Genomic DNA, 18,633 nt, shown 5'->3' with positions numbered 1-18,633 from the left:
TTAACTTTGAGGGCTCACTTCATCTTCAAGACATACTTGGCACTTGATGTCCTTCATCAATTTCTTCTTATTGCAACCTTGAAGCCAACATATGGTTCAAACATTGCCTATGGACAAATCCTACAAATATAACTTAATGCAAACATTAGTCCATAGGGATTGTCATTAATTACCAAAACCACACATGGGGGCTCCATGCACTTTCAATCTCCCCCATTTTGGTAATTGATGACAATCTCTTTGAGAGGGTTTATACAAGTAATTTAAGTAACAAACAAGTTGAATATATAGAGCAAACTCCCCCATAATATATGCATGTGTGAATGAACTTGACTTTCATTGCATATATTGACATTCAAAGCCTAGTGGAGTTTTCTCTAAATATTGAACTGTGCAAAACAACAAGATGCAATGCAAGAAAGGCATATGCTTAAGCACAAATCAAAGACAAAGCCAAATTCCCTTAAACCCTCCAAACTTCTCCCCCATTGGCACCAATTGCCAAAATGGGTGAATAATTTAGAAGGCCAATATAGTGAGAGTTCCTCCATATCGTGTGCATTTCTCATAATTTGAGTGAAATCAAATGCATGTATCCAATGATAAATATTCGGAAGGAATCACACTATAGAGAGGATCAAAGATTGCAAGAAGATAACAAAGTGAAGATAACAAATGAAGCAAGCAACCAAATGAACCACAAGAAAGATACCAAAAGAAAGAAATATATTATGATAAGATCAAGAAGATTGCTCTAAATAATATGAGGAAGCTCCCCAAGGCTTGTGCACAAAACTAGACAATATGCATTGGAGTATAAAGTGCACAAACATGGAATCATCACTCCCATAATATCATTCAAAACAAAAGATACCAAGTGAATTAAACTCTAATGATCACCACAAAATTATGCTTTAAATAAAATGAGGAAGCTCCCCAAGGTACATGCATAAATTAAAATGTTGTGTTTGAATACAAGATGCATAACATGGAATCCTCACTCCGTCATTACTATTTAAAACACAAACATTTGCAATAGATCATAGATAGAAAAATAAGCTTAACACTTGCAACAAACAAATTGTTGAGCAACAAGTAACATGCACCTTAATAAACGGCTCAACCAAGAGGATATGTGAAAGGCATGACAAAGCATATTACCGCGGAGAAGTCAAACCGATGCACCAAATGCAGTGGCAAGAACACCACAAAGATGCTCAAGTCCTTCTCTCTGAAATTCCAACAAAGATACAACAGATATTGGGGGAATAAGAGAGGAAGAACAAAGAGGAGAACACAAAATTATCCAAGATCTAGATCCCAAAGATTCACTCATAAAGAGATGATATGGTTTGGTAAAAGTGTGGATCTAGATCTCCTCTCTCTTTTCCCTCAAAAGGGGGCAAGAATCATGGAGGGATAGAGAGATAAGGCAAGCTTCTCAAGATCAACAATGGAGGAGAGAGAGAGTAGGAGAAGCAACAGCCCAAGGAGGAAGAAGGGGGGTATTTATACCCCCCAGAAAATCGAGCCGTTGGGCATAACAGGCCGGAATTTCCGGCCTAAGTGAGGGCTGGAAATTCCGCCCCCACCGGAATTTCCGGCCCATAAAGTGAAATTTCCGGCCAAATATCCGGGGGGTTCCAGGGGCTCATTTTTGTAGGTCCTTAGCCGTTTTTTGGGGGCCGGAAATTCTGCAAATTTTCGGCCTGGAGGAAAACTGGCAGAAACAACAAAACGAGAAAGACCATAACTTGAGCATCCGGACTCCGATTTTGATGGTCTTGAGCTCGTTTCGAAGCTAGTAACAAGCTCTACAAGGTCATACAGGGAACCATCATAGTACAGTAAGGTAGGATAGAAATAAATGATGAAAGGTTTGACCTATCTAAAAAAGACATACCGGTAAAACCTCCAACCTCGAAAATGCAACAAGTTGCCCGTGAAAAAACCATTCTTGATGAACTAGAGCTTTTCATGAGAATAAGCACAAGATCTAAAACATCACATGGATAAGATCGAAATAACAACCAAGAAAGATGATGCAAGGATGCAAAGGTTTGAGCTCTCTCCGAACGATACGATCTAGTTATTCACTCGAGAGCCCTCTTGATAGTAAGACAACTAAACTATACACTGGTCTCCAACTACACCATGAGACCGGTGAGAAAGAAACCCTATCAAGAGAAAACCTTAAACTTATGCATTTCACTTGAGCTCGATGATGACGGTCTTGACCGCAACAAGATGGAACGCCTTTGTTGATTGTGCTTGCTTGACGAAGTCTTGTGGATTGCTCTCCCCCATATCCACCATGGGAGAGTTTCTTCTTAGGTGCATATTCACATATCCATGATCACCATATGGATGGCAAGCTTCAAGCATATGATCTCTTCGAGTTGTCTCATCTTGAACTTGCACTTCATTTCTTCATGGCAAGCTTCAAGCATATGATATCTTCGAGTTGGTTCATCTTGAACTTGCACTTCATTTCTTCATGGCAAGATTCAAGCATATGATATCTTCGAGTTGGCTCATCTTGAACTTGCACTTCATTTCTTCATGGCAAGCTTCAAGCATATGATCTCTTCGAGTTGGCTCATCTTGAACTTGCACTTTATTTCGTTGATGTCTTGAAGTTAACTTTGAGGTCTCACTTCATCTTCAAGACATACTTGGCACTTGATGTCCTTCATCAAATTCTTCTTATTGCAACCTTGAAGCCAACATATGGTTCAAGCATTGCCTATGGACAACTCCTACAAATATAACTTAATGCAAACATTAGTCCATAGGGATTGTCATTAATTACCAAAACCACACATGGGGGTTCCATGCACTTTCAGCCATGCTAATAAGCCCCTCCATCTGCTCACGCCACCCATCAGAAGCTGTGTTTATACACAGTGCCTCGCCCTGAATAGGAAGACCAAGGATCATGAAAACATCCTGAAGAGTAGGTGTCATCTCGCCGGCCCTCGAGTGGAAGGTGTGCGTCTCCGGCCTCCACCGGTCGACAAGTGCGGTGATTGCCGCGACGTTCATGTTCGGCGGCCCCCGACTTACAAGCGTGATGAACGGAAGAAGACCGGTAGGCTCGATGTGCTCTGTGTACCGCTCGTCATACGACATGTCCTTCATGCTATCGTGGTAACGAATCTTCAAGGGCTCAAGAGTCTACAAGCACATCCAGACACATAATATTATGCCATATCCAATGGAATAAAACAAGAGGTGTTAACAAAATAAATATTAGTACCTTCTTTTTTTCCGCGATATGATATGCCCGGTGTTTCCATGTCATACTGAGCATCTAGGAGCCACACCATCCTACATTCTTTTTTCTCACAAATACACCATATTATGAGCCATTCCTAACATGTGTAAGCAAATATTAGGCATTTGTATCACCATATATATAAGCCATCACACATAACACATCACACATATTATGAGGAGAGGCGGCCGACGGCGGTGGTTCCGTGTCTCCAGAGAAGAAAAGAAGAGGGAAGGAGAAGAGGGTTGGGCTCGGGCGGGCGCGGGCGCCACACGTAAGTGGATGTGTGGCGCCGTTGGCAAGGGCGCCACACAAAAAGGTTAGTCCGGTGAAATAGTTTGTCAGTAGGGTCATTCCGTGCTTTTCTTAAAAAAGGTTATTTTCGTCAAAATCCCCTTCCGTGCATAAACCTCATTCCCGTCCTCTGCGGTTGCCTCCTCCCCCTTCTCCGCCGCCACGAAACACAGACAAGATGAGCCTGCAGATTCCGGCGAGATCGACCGGCCTCCAACGCCTCCTCCTCCTGCTGGGTGGACAATCCGGGATCCGGCGGTCATACTCCACTGGCGAACGTCGCCGCCGGGTGATCCGCGAGGCGCGGGATGAGGAGGAGGACGAGGCCTTCCTCCGCACCCTCAACTTCGGGGCTGACCCGGAGAACAACCCCCTGCCCCCGCCGCCGAGAAGCGCGGGGGGAGGCCCCGACTCCTCCTCCACCGGCACCTCCCCGACTGACATCCTCAGACGCGCCGCTGCGAAGCAGCAGCAGCGTCCGGAAGGGAGCGCTCAGAAAGCCATCGGGGAGTCACTGATGGAGAAGCTTAAGCTGGGCGATGCGAGGGCCTCCGCCTCCGCCTCCGCCTCCGCTTCTGCCTCTGCGGTCGAGGGGCAGCAGCCTGAGCACGAACAAGGGCAACCGCAGCAGTCGGAGGACGCGGACGAGATCTTCCGGAAGATGAAAGAGACGGGGCTGATACCGAACGCCGTCGCCATGCTCGACGGGCTCTGCAAGAGCGGGCTGGTGCAGGAGGCCATGAAGCTCTTCGGCCTGATGCGCGAGAAGGGCGCCATCCCAGAGGTCGTCATCTACACCGCCGTCGTCGACGCCTTCTGCAAAGCAGGCAAGCTGGACGATGCCGTCAGGATCTTCAAGAAGATGCAGGGCAATGGGGTCATTCCAAATGCATTCAGCTACTGGTTGATTATAGGGGGCCTCTGCAAGGGCGGCAGGCTTGATGATGCCGTTGCTTTCTGCGTCGAGATGTTCGAGGCTGGCCTTTCGCCCAATGCTGCAACGTTTGTGGGCCTGGTTGATGCTGTATGCAACACTAAGGGGGTTGAGGAGGGTGAGAAGCTTGTGAGGAGCTTCCAAGATAGGAACTTCGCCATTGATGACAAGTCCATCAGGGAGCATTTGGACAAGAAAGGGCCATTCACGCCTGTTGTTTGGGAGGTGATCTTTGGGAAGAAGAAGTCAAACCGCCCTTTCTAATCTATAAGTAGTATGTGCTCACCCCTCTCCATTTTGTTTGGCACCGCCAAGCCTGCTCTCTAGTTGATGTGCTTCTATGGTTAAATCAAAATGGCTAGCATCTTGTTTTACATGATGTCCACCACCGGTGATCTGTCTTTGTTTTGACATGCAATCCCTCCAACATTTATTTGCTGCTTACAACCCCAATTGCTCTGTCATTGTAAGCCTGTTGGTTGCTGTTTGGAATTCTCATGCCTCTGCTGAACAACAACGCACCTATAATTACACACTTCCTGCGAAGAGACGGTAGCTTTGTCATATTGCTGTTAATTCAAGCTGTTGAGTTGCTATTTAACAACTATCAGTTTCCTGCACGATGAACAAAATTGAAACAACTAATAGAAAATACGGTCTTTCTCAAGTCTAGATTGGTTATTAGCCACAAATGGACAGGGGTGGCTCCTCTCGCAAGCAGAAAAAGCTGCAAACTTATCGTCCACCTCTCATTCACCCTCCAGCCAGATCCTGAGAGTACAGATTATCCTTGCTCATCTGCAAGCTAAGTTATCTTAATCCTCCATTTCGAATTTACACATCAAGTAATATATATCCAAATTCAGATTTATTTTTTATCTACTTGGCATTGGAAAATCTTGAACCAAGGAATTACTGGGTTTTCACGCAAGTGTGAAATTTCGGAACCATTCTGTTTCTGTTGCGATCGTGAGGAATTTAAAATTGCTTACTTAAGATAGCTAAAGAATTTAGTTATTCTCTTTATTGAAGTGGTGGAGTTTCATATCATCAAGAACACATATATTGAGTTATTCTCCTGTAGATATATTGGCCTTGAGCCCATGGAATAGGTCAAGTTGCTATACCTTCCTCTATCTGTTTTTCGTGATCATTGAAACAAGTGCAACAGTAAGCAGGAAGATCCAGTTAAGCATCAATCATTGCCCATGGATTTAAAGCGCGTAGCCAAAATTTATTATGGGTGATGGGAATTGTGAATCTGCACTCCCCACTCCCCAGAGCCCAGAGAGATTGTGCTGGATGATTTTGGGTAATAGGACTGTGTAACTTGCTCGTGTGGATGCAAATTAAGTCAGGAGACGTGCTCCATTTAAACGACATACCTTCTAAAAGGCATTATAGCTATGTGCTACCATTACTCTAACAGCATTGCTTTAGGAGCTGGCATTTTAATATTTAAATAACAAGCGATGTTCTGGAATTAGTGCTGTTTACATTGCAATAGATAGTTTGATACTACCACTTCCCCTATATTTTTACTCTTTCTCCGTAATGGCTGCCCTTTTCCTTTTCCACATCATACCTTTCTTTGCCACTGATTCCTCTGCCCTTCATAAAGGCGCACTGCTGCCACTAAATGGAAATTATCCTTATAAAAATATTTGATCCGAAATGACACACTGAGCATTATTCACCTATTGGTATTTTTGTAGAATATGCCAAAATGCATTTGAGTCACCTTGAGGTTGAAGGTCAGAACTTGACCTTTTTTTTCTATAGAAATATAAATGTGCTTTTGTTTGTAACTAAGCAACTGGGTTGTGCTTGACACTGACTGCTGTAGTGACAGATACTTTCAATGTGTTACACAGCGCAAATGATGGTTGAAGTATGGCCAAATATTTATTTTATCAAATATGTGTGATAAATTATCATGCCAGTCTTGAAAGTAGAAACCTTGACCTGGAAGTTGAAGCACTTCCAAGTTCCTACTTCCTTTCCTGTAGGACGATGAACGACCTTGAAATGAATAAAACTGCTAGTGCATATGACTTTTTTTTCCCTGGGACAATGTTCAGGTGTTGGATGCTCCAAATCTACACTGATATGCTTTTGAGTCATGCTTTCTGTCAAATATACAAGCACCTTAGGACTGACATACCTAGTTTATTGCATTTTTTTGTTTCTTACACTGTATTTTAGTTGTTGCAAAGTATGATGTAACCAGGACTTGTTAGGGCGAAAAGCTTCTGCTGCAGTTTCCTAATACTGATGAAAGCGAGCAGCTAGTGTGGCCTCTGCATAGTAAAATATATTTTGCTTAAGTGGACACCCATGTGTCATATCTGAGCAAGCCTTATGACTGTGAAGGTATGATGAAGTGTCCCGATACCTGAGTAGTAGTATTTAAGCAATCATCTTTGAAGTTCTAACAAGCCAGAGTAATGGGCAACACAGCACCTTATGCTGTTTCATTTCTCTTAAGGTTCATATATGGAGTTATGCAGGTACTTCTCAAAGTTGCTTTTAACCAAGGCACAAGTATATATGTCCTTGTTTTCTACAGGCATGTACTACCTCCATCCCAAGGCTTAAAGCCTATATTTTTTTCAGAAAGTCAAACTGTGTTAAGTTTGACTAAGTTTTTATCAAAAATCATTAACATGAAAAGTAAAAAATCAATATCATTAGATAGATAATGAACTATAAATTCTTCTAAAAGTTTGGTCAAACTTTACTTCGTTTGACTTTCTAAAAAAAATACAGGCCTTAAGCCTTGGGATGGAGGTAGTAATAGCTACCATGTTCTTACTGCCCGTTGCTTTTGCAATTGAAAGGTATGTGGATTTTTGGCTTGTTATTTGCCTGGATCTGGATGTTATCTAGGGAGCATGCACTGAGGTTTATTTTTGCAGGAAAACCGCCCCACAACTGTCATACAAAGTCAGTCTGAAGCTATTTGTGCATGCATTATATGGGTATGTCAAAGTACAAGGCAGGGGTTTTGTTCTATGCTATATTCTTTTTCTCTATCAAATGGCTCTCCAGATGAACCATTTTATTTGCAATGGTGTAGACTTTTGCCATAATTTTTGTATAAGTTTGTAATGGGAGTATTTATGTGAGAAATGGTAACATAGAGTTGTTAAACATTGACTCCCTCCCTCCCACAATATAAGACGTTTTGGCAAGTCATTTTGGTAGTTCTTGTCCAAACTTCATATATGTCAAGTTCTCTTATGTGCATGCATATTTACCCTTCCAATATAAAAGGTACAGTAAAAGCTTACTTTATTTACATTAATTTTTCCCTCGGTTGTTTTGGTTTTCACCGTGGTATACTCATCATCTTCATCAATGGCAACCCGGCCTTTCCCACAGAGCATTTCAAGTTATTTCAGATTTAATCTATATTTCCAATAAAACAACTGACTGCAAAAATGGTGGTTCACTTAGCTAGGTTGACTGATTTAGTTTCATTGAAAATGCTATGTAAAGCTAACAACTATTTAAATTAGTTATTTGTACAATCATACTATGATTTTTGCTTACAACACCCTAAGTATTTTGTAGTTATCTTAACTGATTAAATTTTCTTATAAATTCTAAGTATGCAATATTTTACTAATGGTATTTTTTTGTTTCATTTGCACAGAATGTCTGCTTCTATTAACATAACATTTGTTGGTCTCAGTTATGCTTCGGAAACTTCTGCTTCTGCACTACTAAATCTCTTACCAGTGCTAACTTTCTTTTTGGCTCTACTGTTGCGGTATGTTTTCTAATGGTACATGTAGTACTTCCTTGAAGGCATTTTCTTGTCTGGTGAGAACTATTCTTTATGTTCAAAGAAAGAGACATAATAAGTAATTCGCTCTATACGTTCTATTTATAGCAATACCATTCCAGGCCCTGCCATATCCAACCTGACCGGGCCAAAGCCAGGCCCAAGCTTGTCTAACCTGGCTGGTCCTACCTAGCTAGGCGAGCCCAATTGCGAGCGGAGTGGATGGTATCGTTAGCTGAGTGATGTGTGCAATGGTTGGGCTCAGCTTGTATAACTTCGTGGATAAAGGATGGAGATAATATCATTGAGTCATAACTCTTTGCTGCGATAAAGTAGCTGCACAGATTTATATTTATAGTGGGAGTGCTAGTCAGTTGCTATTGTTTATTTTCATGTGAAATTTGACTAATATTCGTTTTTTCTCCGGCTGTATCGAGTACGTAGTAGCCTGTATGGTTACCTGATACTTGCTGGGGTGCTGGTAGGCAGCCGGGTAAAGTATCTGTGCATCTGGTAATGGAATACCATTGTACTTCTTTGCACTAATCGACACTGGCAGTCACATTGAATTGAGCACCTTGTCAAATTTGTGTTAAGTATGTTTCTTCAGATTTTGTAAAATTTCTTTGTGGTAAAATAGGATGTAATATCCAATGGATAACTGTACATTGTTTAACGTGAATCATTAGTAGTGTAAACATATGCAGAGCTGTGAGTGCTTTGATGATACATTGGGGTATGATTCATCTTATTTTGTTGACAGTTTGAACTTTTATTACCAAAAGTTTGTGGAGAAATTAATAATTTCTATTCTACTTATTGTAGGATGGAGTCTTTGAAATTAAAGAGGTTCCATGGGATTGTGAAAGTTTCTGGGATAGTGCTTTGTGCTGCTGGTGTTACTATACTGGCATTATACCAAGGACCTAAGCTCAAATCTTTCATCCACCACCCTGTTTTTCATCATGCAAGTCAGGTTGATACCCATCCCGCAAGGAGATGGATATTGGGAATTCTCTTGCAGTCTTTTGCGACTGCAATGTTTGCTCTTTGGACAGTGTTCCAGGTATGAATATTGCTCTGTGGGCAAGAGGTTTTGCATTCAGGCATGTGTGCATGTGCAGATGCTAAATTATTCATCCTAAATTTAGCCTGCATGTTGCTTTCTAGGGCAATTTAGCTGAGTATCCGTCCATGCTACTCAACGCAGCTGTTCAGGTAGTCTTTGCAACCGTTCAATCTTTTGTTATGGCTCTAGTGATGGAGAGAGACTTCTCAAGATGGAAGCTGAGCTTGGATGTAGGTCTTGTCGCGGTCATCTACTGTGTAAGTATGAGAATCCCTCTGACAGCTGCTGATCATTGATTCATTGAGACTGACCGTAGAATTAGGAAACAGAAACCTGACCTCTGTGCGGAATTACTTTACGTTCCAGGGCGTCGTTGTTTCTGCATTTTCAAACTACCTGCAACTCTGGTTAATTGACAAGCGCGGCCCAGTGTTCGTGGCCGTGACGGCACCTCTTACTTTTGTTATCACGATCATTCTGTCACTTCTCATAGGAGAAGCAGTCACCCTTGGAAGGTGTGTTTCCTAACGTTTGCTTGTCAGACAGAGGAACTACACCAAATTTTGTTTTCTTGAAATTTCTTTATTGATGAACAGTGTAATGAGTGGAGCTCTGATGGTTGGCGGTCTGTACAATGTTCTCTGGGGGAAGAGAATGGAGCAAGTGGCTCTAGGCAAGCAGCAAGGGCGTAGCGCAGGAAACGCAGCCCGATTTGATTTCGAGGAACAAGAAAGGGGTGCACCAGTTCCGGCAACGCAAGATTTGATCAAGCCATTGCCTGGTGCGAGATAAAAGACCGATATGCCAAGATGAAACTGTGGGCAGCAAGCTTTGTTGTTTTATTGACTGTTACTGTTAGCACCAAGCTTTATTATTAGGTGTAAAAAAGCTTTTGCTTCACGTCTGCCCAAGAGAAGCTGTTCCGGATCTGTTTACTGCCAGTCAACTGTAGCAGCTTGTTCAGGGTTTCAGGCATATTGCTGTTTTGAGTTCCTGTGGTGCATTTTGCCTGTGCGGTGTTTTCCTTGCATGTTATCAATTGCGCATGAAAAAGCTGTATTGATAGCGAACACATTTTGTATCTCGTTTGTGTTTGCTTGGTAACTATATTGCCGGCCCTGATCGGGCGTGCTGGAATCCCCGCACAAGTTGTTGAAGATTAGGTGAAATCCCATCATCAGCATGGACAATGATGTTTTGTGTCTTTCTATTCCAAGGCTAGCCACAAGGACACGACGGCATGATTGATCGCTGTTAATATCAGAAACAAGATGCTGCCAGGAGTGGCTCAGCTCGACTACTCGTGCTTTATCCGGTACCAGTGTGCCACCGATATCTCGAACATAATATTGTTAAGCAAAGGCGTCACAAAAAAATCACATAAAAAAGCCAACATGGCTTCTGTTTTTTAACATTACATAAGAAAAATGCAAAATAAACTACCTCTTGAGACTTCTACCCAAAGGAACTGCACGCCATCCTGTATGCTTGACAAGTGTCATGCACAGAGTCTCCCGCGAATGGACATGTGAGCCGCCACTTGGCTCCTCTGAGTGATCTCTCTGAGACTGTACTCTTTTTAGTTAAAATAAATCTCGGAAAGTGGCTTTGGCACATGAACATGCTTTCAATTTTTGAAAAAAAAATCAAAAACATATTTCTGGAATTTAAAAAATCTGAAATTAAATACGTACATATATATACCTATTTCTAAGGTGCGGTAGAGATTTCAGGGAAAAATATTTTGTATTTTCAGCTACACAAAAACAATAATTTTCTAAGAAAAATGTGAGTGTTCAAACCTATACATACAGCCAAATTTTGTTCGTAGCTCAAAACACAACACAATTTTTATCTAACTTTCGCATGAGTATTCAAGACATGTATATGTATTCATGTAGGAGTAATAAACTTTATAATTTTTTGAAACACATAAAAAATAATTTTCAAATATTTTAAAACCAGGAGCTCAGGTGCACCAAATCTGCTTTCAATCCATGATATATTAACACGTGGTCCAGACACATCGATTAGAAGCGTTGGTTTGCTTTGAGGTCCGATTTTGCAATATGTTTTCATTTTACAGGCAAGGTTCCATTGACTAAACTAATTAATTCTTCATAAAATGGTTTCGAACATATGAAAGTATTTATAAGTCAAAAATTTCAATAACATCGCTTAAATTTATTATATATCTTATCCTTCGGAGTAAGCAAATTATAAACATAAACAATGCGGTGAATACATTGCAGCTGATTCACACCGAACCATTCTTTCGCACCAACATAGTGGCTGGCCTAAATGGACCATGGGCAATATGGAAATGGACGAATTCACTCGGTCACAGAACTGCAAAGGGAGCCGCATACAATACAAAATACACATTACGAGCTTTCAAGAAGCCAGATAAATTTGCAAGTACAAATATATCCAAAACTGCATACCAAGAACCACTCTCCTTAAATAAAAAAACAGGAGCAAATCTTCTGTATCTACATTAAATCATACATGACGTGTGATCATCTGCCATTGAAAACACCACTAAAGACTTCCGCATCACCTCCAAGTGACGCCTCCCACTCTATGGAGGCAAAATGAATTTGAGACAGCAGTGACATAATCTCCCTCATGTCAGGCCGGTCCAGTGGGTCCTCGCTCAAGCACCGCATCGAAATTTTTGTAAGCTACATACATGATAGATGCACGATTCAGTTAACTTCGATGTTTCAGTTATTCAGTGAGTCCGTAGTGATAAGCAGTTTTACTAACCTTACACACTTCTTCTATGGGGTAGTTGTCCTTCAAGGAGGGATCTATGGTTTTCTCCAGTGAGCTCTCTAGATATTCTGTTTTGAAAGCTTTCCTCATCTGTACAGAGCATGGCAAATACTTATTGATTGGATTGAAGCATGATGCAAACCTTGGCGAAGATCAATGTGAAGAAGATATTGCAATGGTCTTACGATTGTGACAAGTGACTTGGTCTTATTGGCTTCCTTATTGTCCCGCACAAGTGCACGGAGGCCAGTAATGAGCTCTGCAAGAACTACTCCGAATGCATAGACATCAGACTTCGTAGTCATGTGAAGCTCGAGAACTGACCTGCAAGGTTGATGCTTGGTGTTACTACTACATGTGAAGCTTCGTCAGGTTGAACAAAATGTAAATCAAATCCAAGTTAAAACTAACTCTGGTGGAAGGTAGCCTGGTGTTCCCACCAAACGAGTTGCAAAGCAATCTTCTTCATCGCTGCGTTCAACAAGCTTCACCAGCCCAAAATCTGCAACCTGTTATGCAGAAAATAATCAGATTGCATTTTTTTCTTCTTTTGAGAAGGTAACACTTGAAAGTTTATGAATTTAAATGCTCACTTTAGCTCTTAGCGCGCCATCTAGCAAAATATTGCTGGTTTTAATGTCACGGTGCACATAGCAGGCCTTTGTATGGTCATGGATGTACTCAATACCGCGCGCTGCATCCATTGCTATTTGTGTTCTTGCGGTCCATGAGAGAGGTTGATGACCTAAGAAATAACTCGAAATCAAGTCTGTAAGTATTTACCCCAAGGCTATGTTTAACCTAGCCAGATGTTAGAATTTCACAGTTCATTCAAGCTTTCAGAAAATACAAAGCATATCATTTTTTTCTAGAAATAAGAAAACAAATATAAACATGTATGAATATCCTTTTTCGTGTACCTTTTAGCATAGGATCATGTAGATGCTCACTGAGTGATCCATTCTGGACATACTCGTAAACAAGGTACAGGTGATCCTCCCCAGCAGCATAACCAATCAACTCAACCTGTATATGGAATTGCACATGTTTAAAATACTCTATTGGCAATTTGTATGCAGTCAGTCAAAATAGATGTTCATTTCCTTTTAGATTGGAACCACATACCACATTTATGTGATGTACTTTGCACAGCACTTTCAGCTCAGCAAAGAACTCCTTTGATTTGCTAGCTTTCATCTTCTTAACTGCAATCTCCTGCGGCCAAGGTCACACATATAATGATCTGATGTTGCTTCAAGAATACAGTCACCTGTGGAAGATGCTACATAAATTTCTTACATGTGTACCAATAAAACCTAGGTAGACCATGCCATATCCTCCCTCGCCGATCTTCCTCTTCTCATCAAAATTAGTTGTAGCATCTCCAACCTCTTTCAAGCTGAAAATAACGGGCCTCTCTGTTTGGAAGGGATCGATGTCTGCAACCAATCAACTCAGAGTAATAAGATGTATGTGTAATTGTGTGTATACATGTAGCATAAGGTAGCACAGCAAGACCATCAATTCTCTTGGATGGAAAGTAACGGCTCTCCAGGATAGCAATGCTTGTGTTGCTGGGAACTTTCTCCATCTTTTTATTCTTTGGCACTTCAATATTGGGCAGAGGAGATCTCCTTTTCAGGCGAAGTATGATGGTGATCATGCAAAGGAGCATAACTGCAGCTGATATGGATACTGCAATTATGATTGGTAAACCGCCAATCTCTAAAAATGTTTGAATCAAGCACAGAGAAAACACAAAAATATTAGCTGTCAGTTACCAAAGGACAAGAGCTTAGGGAACATAATATCATCTTCAAAATTACTGGAAATCCTATGATGCAAAAAGAACAATTTAGATTTATTAAGCACATATTTGAATTGCACAAAAAATCTACTTCTTATCGCATTTTAGCAAATTAATAGCATGCCAATGGTACCAAAAACTTGAGAATAACTGGAATCAGTTTAACTAATTTCTGAAATTCAATGGATGCAAGCAGAACACATAATTGAAAAGTAGCAGCAACTCACTTTTTTTAGAAGAACCAGCAACTCCCATCGGAACAAACAAGATCCAACCTGGGTTGAGAAAATCAGGATTTGTGACCCCTGGATTCAAGCTTAGTATCTCCCTCGAACCTGATCTGAACAAGGTTGCGATGTTGCCCAGGGTATCTCCAGACTGGACCGTGTAAGACAGCACCCCCTCCGGCGCCGTGGAGGAACACCCACATAGCAGGTGAACCACGATTGTCTTATTTTCCATAGGAGGAAGGTTCCACGCAAGCCCACTGAAGTAGCCACTGTTGATGTTGGCGGACGTGTCATTTGGACCCTTATATTCAGTATCATGGAAGAGACCATTCATGGTGGTATTGATTGCCTCACACATGCACGGCACACGCACCAGTAAGTCCTCCGAGCCAGAGAGCCGTCTGATGGGCTGGGTGAGAGATGCTGTCCCATTAAAGTCGGATGCTATCTGGGACAGGCTGCGCCCTCCAGGAGTCACATAAAGGTATGAGCTGCACGAAGGGTTGAAGGATGCAGCATCGCATTGCATGGGCTGCCATTGTTCCACTGGTGTTGGTAAGATTTTTATGGCTAAGCCGACGCTGGTGTGAAGGTGCTGCAGAAACAAGGCAAGGAAGAAGAACAGGGAACCATGTCTGGCCATGGGAAACTAGCAACTGGAGAGGCAACTACGATTTGGTTGCAAAGGTAGTTTATCTGGCTGTCTAGCCTTTTGGCCTCTGATGCTTGTATGGTACTTCCCAGGAGGCTAATATGTCAATTGCCAGGCAAGGCCGGCTGTAGTAAAGCTTGTCGCGGTTGTTCCTAGTTTAATCCGCTTCCTTACATGGTTTGGAATATAGGAAAATTGGCATCATAGATTCAGGCAAGGGTTCTTCACACAATGTCCACCAACTACAGTCCAATACTCAAAAAATACAGCTAGCTGCAAACCTCATGGACTAAAGAGTCAAGCTTGTCTTTGGCTTACACCATTTGGCGTATTTTGAAACGTTAGAGCTGGATTGTGTGTATCCAGACCTAAAATCATATATCACCGAAAAGGACAACGTGACATGGACTGCTAGCACTGAGACAACATTTTTCATATTAATAATTTTACTGAGACTGATAGACACACATAGATATAAAATGGTGCTGTTAGAATTTGTCAATGAAGCTGCAGAGAATAAAAGTACAAAAAAATTCACAATAAAACAATAATATATATAGTTGCAGCAAAAGGCATTCCTTCAAAAGAAAGTATTTTTAATTAATCCAACATACTTGCTTTGGTTTTAATTTTAAAATCTTAACCACATCGTTTAACCCATAAAAAGTAAACAAAACCAACTTGGCTGGCTGCAAGTTCTAATTGTCAACTTTATTAGAGTTATGTGTTTAGTAATAACTACTACCACATCATTCCTAAGATGCACAAAAATGGAGCGACAATTGTCGGCGTTTGCCACTCACCCTATTAATCTGTAGCTGGACAGCCTTCTGAAATGTTGGTGTGCCATGTCAAATTTATGATTTAGGATAAGTTGATCAAATAAGTAAAATTCTTTTGTTTTTTATAGTTTTTTCATACAAAAGATTGAATTGCACGAGCACCAACACCTCATGATGGGCCATATAACCATAAACTGACAAGGCTTCAGTTGAGTATATCATTTAGCACAACACTCCCACACAAAGAAAATATAAGGGCAACCTACTTAACCATTTAAAATGATGTGTCAGAGTAATCTGTTGTCAGTTTAGAAATACTTAATCAAACTGTGTAGCTTTAATAAAAGGAAAAAACAAGAAATTGGTAGACTCAAAGAAAGCACTACTATGTCTTCCACGGAGTTTTGCTATACTGCAGTCTCTCACTTATGGGCAAAGCAGTGATCTTCATATAACAGTATAGAATTACTACCATGAAAGCTATATAGAGGTAACAGGGGGAAACTGCCACATGAACAAGAAAGAAAATGCAGGAGCAAAATCAAGACTGCTTCAGCTATTACTGGTCCAAACTTACTCTACTCCACAACATAAACGCTTAAGACAATGACAGACAAAATTCCATTGGTGCATAATATTATTCTTATAGACAGCAACAACAGACATAATTCTACTCACACTTTAAAAGAGCAAGAACATGATATACATGAAATGGTAAGTTAAGCAAATAGAAAGTTTCAACGAGTTTCAGGATACTTCATTTGTATCAAATCATAACAATACAGAGTTCAAATATACTTTGATATCTTGCATGTTCTTCGTTGATGGATATCCACCAACCATTATTTTCACACTTCACCAACCCAACTTATCCCTGTGTTCTTGTGCATACCTTCTTTAAACATCTCGGCCCTGACCTCCTCAGCATCCCACCACATCTCCTGTGATGCATACAAGTTTGAAAGCATAATCTTGTAAGCAGTCTTGTCTGGATAGAACTCAGAGAGCTTTTCAGCAACTACCCTACCAAGAGTGGAATCACGGTGGACACAGCACCCCCAAAGCAATGCACCCCACACGCCACAGTCTGGCGCCATTGGCATTGTTTGTATAAGATCATACGCCTCCTTCAGCTGGTTAAACGTTGCAAGAAGCCTCACCATGTACACATAATGCTCCATTTGAACCACCACGTGGAACTCATCCCTCATTCTCCTAAACAGCTTCCACCCCTCGTCTAAGAGTCCTGAATGGCAACAAGCAGCAAGTAAAGCCGAGAAGGTAGCACTGTCAGGCCTGAGCTTATCACGAACCATCTCATCATGGACTTGAATGGCTTTCATTGCAAATCCATGAGAACCAAGGTTTGATATGACCATATTGTACATGACTGAGTTCTTTTTAGCCGTTTGGCGGAACACCAAATATCCGAGCTCAGCAAAGCCACATTTTGCATAAGCGTCAATTAGCGAGCATGAGACTTTGATGTCTTTATCAACTCCAAGCCTGACTGCATAACAATGGATCTCCATGCTACAGCTGATGGTTGCTGTAGAAGCACATGCCGAAAGAAGACTAGCAACCAAGATGCTGTCAGGCCTCCTGCCAGAGTAGCACATTTGTCGAAACAAGTCAAATGATTCGTCATACTTGCCAGTCTGCAATTGCCCTGTAATTAGCGAAGACCATGTAACCAAATCCGCATCCTGTAAATCAGCAAACAAGTTTTGGCCAGATTCCACGCAACCACACCTGAAATACATGGTAACAAGTGCGCTTCTCACATGGTGTCCAGAATCATAACCGCCCTTGATACACACTCCGTGAACTGCCTGACCAAAAGCAAGTGCTTCTCGATGACAGAAGGAGGAGACCAAGCTGACCATGGAGTAGCCATCTGGATCCTCCCCGGCCCTCCGCATTGCAGAAAAGAGCTGAAGCCCGTCCAGCCACATTTCCATGTACCCATAGCCAGACATCATCGAGTTCCAGAGAACCAAGTCCGGCTCATGCAATCCATCGAACACATGGCGGGCACTGTCCACAAGCAAGAACTTGGAATACGCACTGACGAGTGCGCTGCTGACGACGGGATGGGAGGAAATGCCGGAAGAGGACGCAATAGCATGGACGATCTTGGCCGTGCCTGGGCAAGAACAGTCGGCGCATGCGCGGAGAAGGCAGGCGAAGGTGTGTGCGTCGGGCGGAGTGGCGGAGCGACGCATGGTGGCGAAGAGCGTGAGAGCGGAAGGGAGGTCTAGGCGGCGTGCGTGGGCACGTATGACAGCGTTGTAGAGAAGCGGTGATGCAGGACGGGATGCTCCGTCGAGCAGGTGGTGCGCGGAGGTGAAGTCGCCGCCCGCAGCATAGGATCGGAGGAGAAGGAGGCGGAGGTCGTCGGAGATGGAAGGGGAAGCCAAGAGGAGGCGCGCGTGAACCTGCTTCGTGCGGGAGAGAGGGACCGCGGCGCCATTGGCGGCCTTGATGAAGAGCGCGAGCTTCCTGCGCATACCAAAGAGACACTAGCTCTACCAAGCAGAGAAATGTTATTCTACCGTGCACGAGCAGACTCCTGTGCACGGGGTCCATTCATTTTTTTTTTTTTTTGCCTTTTATTCGACTTCACTAAAGGCGGGGCACCAAGCAGCACTCCTAGCTAACTTACGAGCCTCATCATTATTTGACCACCTACTCTCAAACTTAAACTTCAAAAATCTGAAATTCCGCCGAGACTCGACGATCTCAGTGGCAACGTGTGAATAGACTCCCATGGTTCCCTGGTCTAGGCTTTGAACCACGTTTCTGCAATCTGATGCAACACATACACTGGTTGCATGGATATCCTTGGCCAGAAATCTCGTCGCATCCAAGGGCCTCTAACGTCTGATTAGTTGCTCGCATGGAAATTTTATTGGTTGCTCGCATGGAAATTTTACGTTTTTACCCGTTGCACGTAAATGGCCTAACTACTAATGTATGAGTGGGAACAAGCATTGAGCCAACTTTGATACTACTTTGTT

At 42.2% G+C, this 18,633-nt stretch overlaps 4 protein-coding genes across 7 annotated transcripts; 2 read left to right on the top strand and 2 right to left on the bottom strand.

Annotated features, from left to right (window-relative positions):
• Positions 1 to 3,689: 3,689 nt before the first annotated feature.
• On the top strand, positions 3,690 to 4,879 carry LOC124660923 (pentatricopeptide repeat-containing protein At4g38150-like). Its single transcript, XM_047198771.1, has one exon. The coding sequence runs from the start codon at positions 3,750 to 3,752 to the stop codon at positions 4,767 to 4,769; it is 1,020 nt and encodes a 339-aa protein (XP_047054727.1). The 5' UTR covers positions 3,690 to 3,749; the 3' UTR covers positions 4,770 to 4,879.
• A 117-nt stretch (positions 4,880 to 4,996) lies between these two features.
• On the top strand, positions 4,997 to 10,358 carry LOC124660922 (WAT1-related protein At5g64700-like). Of its 3 annotated transcripts, XM_047198769.1 has the most exons (9): positions 4,997 to 6,878; positions 7,016 to 7,074; positions 7,275 to 7,345; positions 7,424 to 7,486; positions 8,164 to 8,280; positions 9,121 to 9,361; positions 9,466 to 9,621; positions 9,731 to 9,879; positions 9,961 to 10,358. In XM_047198769.1, exons 3-9 carry the CDS (start codon positions 7,290 to 7,292, stop codon positions 10,154 to 10,156), a joined length of 978 nt encoding a protein of 325 aa, XP_047054725.1. In that variant the 5' UTR covers positions 4,997 to 6,878; positions 7,016 to 7,074; positions 7,275 to 7,289; the 3' UTR covers positions 10,157 to 10,358. The 3 variants fall into 3 exon arrangements, with proteins under 3 accessions (XP_047054725.1, XP_047054724.1, XP_047054726.1); XM_047198768.1 differs by having other exon boundaries at positions 4,997 to 7,078; positions 7,299 to 7,345; XM_047198770.1 differs by lacking the exon at positions 4,997 to 6,878 and having other exon boundaries at positions 7,007 to 7,074.
• A 1,508-nt stretch (positions 10,359 to 11,866) lies between these two features.
• Positions 11,867 to 14,822, bottom strand: LOC124658992 (lysM domain receptor-like kinase 3). The gene is made up of 8 exons (XM_047196969.1): positions 14,177 to 14,822; positions 13,442 to 13,581; positions 13,268 to 13,357; positions 13,063 to 13,168; positions 12,467 to 12,514; positions 12,328 to 12,410; positions 12,134 to 12,232; positions 11,867 to 12,048 (listed from the first exon to the last, which is right to left on the bottom strand). The coding sequence occupies exons 1-8, from the start codon at positions 14,820 to 14,822 to the stop codon at positions 11,884 to 11,886; spliced, it is 1,377 nt and encodes a 458-aa protein (XP_047052925.1). The 3' UTR covers positions 11,867 to 11,883.
• A 1,415-nt stretch (positions 14,823 to 16,237) lies between these two features.
• On the bottom strand, positions 16,238 to 18,153 carry LOC124666934 (putative pentatricopeptide repeat-containing protein At1g64310). 2 transcript variants are annotated; one of them, XM_047204266.1, is made up of 2 exons: positions 16,641 to 18,153; positions 16,447 to 16,554 (listed from the first exon to the last, which is right to left on the bottom strand). In XM_047204266.1, exons 1-2 carry the CDS (start codon positions 18,121 to 18,123, stop codon positions 16,535 to 16,537), a joined length of 1,503 nt encoding a protein of 500 aa, XP_047060222.1. In that variant the 5' UTR covers positions 18,124 to 18,153; the 3' UTR covers positions 16,447 to 16,534. The 2 variants fall into 2 exon arrangements, with proteins under 2 accessions (XP_047060221.1, XP_047060222.1); XM_047204265.1 differs by having other exon boundaries at positions 16,238 to 18,153.
• Between the last annotated feature and the right edge of the window lie 480 nt (positions 18,154 to 18,633).

The sequence above is a fragment of the Lolium rigidum genome, chromosome 6 (assembly GCF_022539505.1).
Source record: "Lolium rigidum isolate FL_2022 chromosome 6, APGP_CSIRO_Lrig_0.1, whole genome shotgun sequence".
Taxonomy (NCBI): Eukaryota; Viridiplantae; Streptophyta; class Magnoliopsida; order Poales; family Poaceae; genus Lolium; species Lolium rigidum.
Note: the sequence above shows the minus strand (reverse complement) of the source record. Positions and strands in the feature narration are given on the sequence as shown.

Coding starts and splice junctions, on each gene's coding strand:
- LOC124660923 (XM_047198771.1), top strand. CDS start 3,750: ATGAGCCTGCAGATTCCGGCGAGATCGACCGGCCTCCAACGCCTCCTC.
- LOC124666934 (XM_047204265.1), bottom strand. CDS start 18,123: ATGCGCAGGAAGCTCGCGCTCTTCATCAAGGCCGCCAATGGCGCCGCG.
- LOC124658992 (XM_047196969.1), bottom strand. CDS start 14,822: ATGGCCAGACATGGTTCCCTGTTCTTCTTCCTTGCCTTGTTTCTGCAG. Junction 13,169..13,267: donor AAGTACATCACATAAATGTG/GTATGTGGTTCC, acceptor TTCCATATACAG/GTTGAGTTGATTGGTTATGC. Junction 12,233..12,327: donor CCAAGTCACTTGTCACAATC/GTAAGACCATTG, acceptor TGCTCTGTACAG/ATGAGGAAAGCTTTCAAAAC.
- LOC124660922 (XM_047198768.1), top strand. CDS start 6,953: ATGGGCAACACAGCACCTTATGCTGTTTCATTTCTCTTAAGGTTCATA. Junction 7,487..8,163: donor TTTGTGCATGCATTATATGG/GTATGTCAAAGT, acceptor TCATTTGCACAG/AATGTCTGCTTCTATTAACA. Junction 9,622..9,730: donor TTGTCGCGGTCATCTACTGT/GTAAGTATGAGA, acceptor TTTACGTTCCAG/GGCGTCGTTGTTTCTGCATT.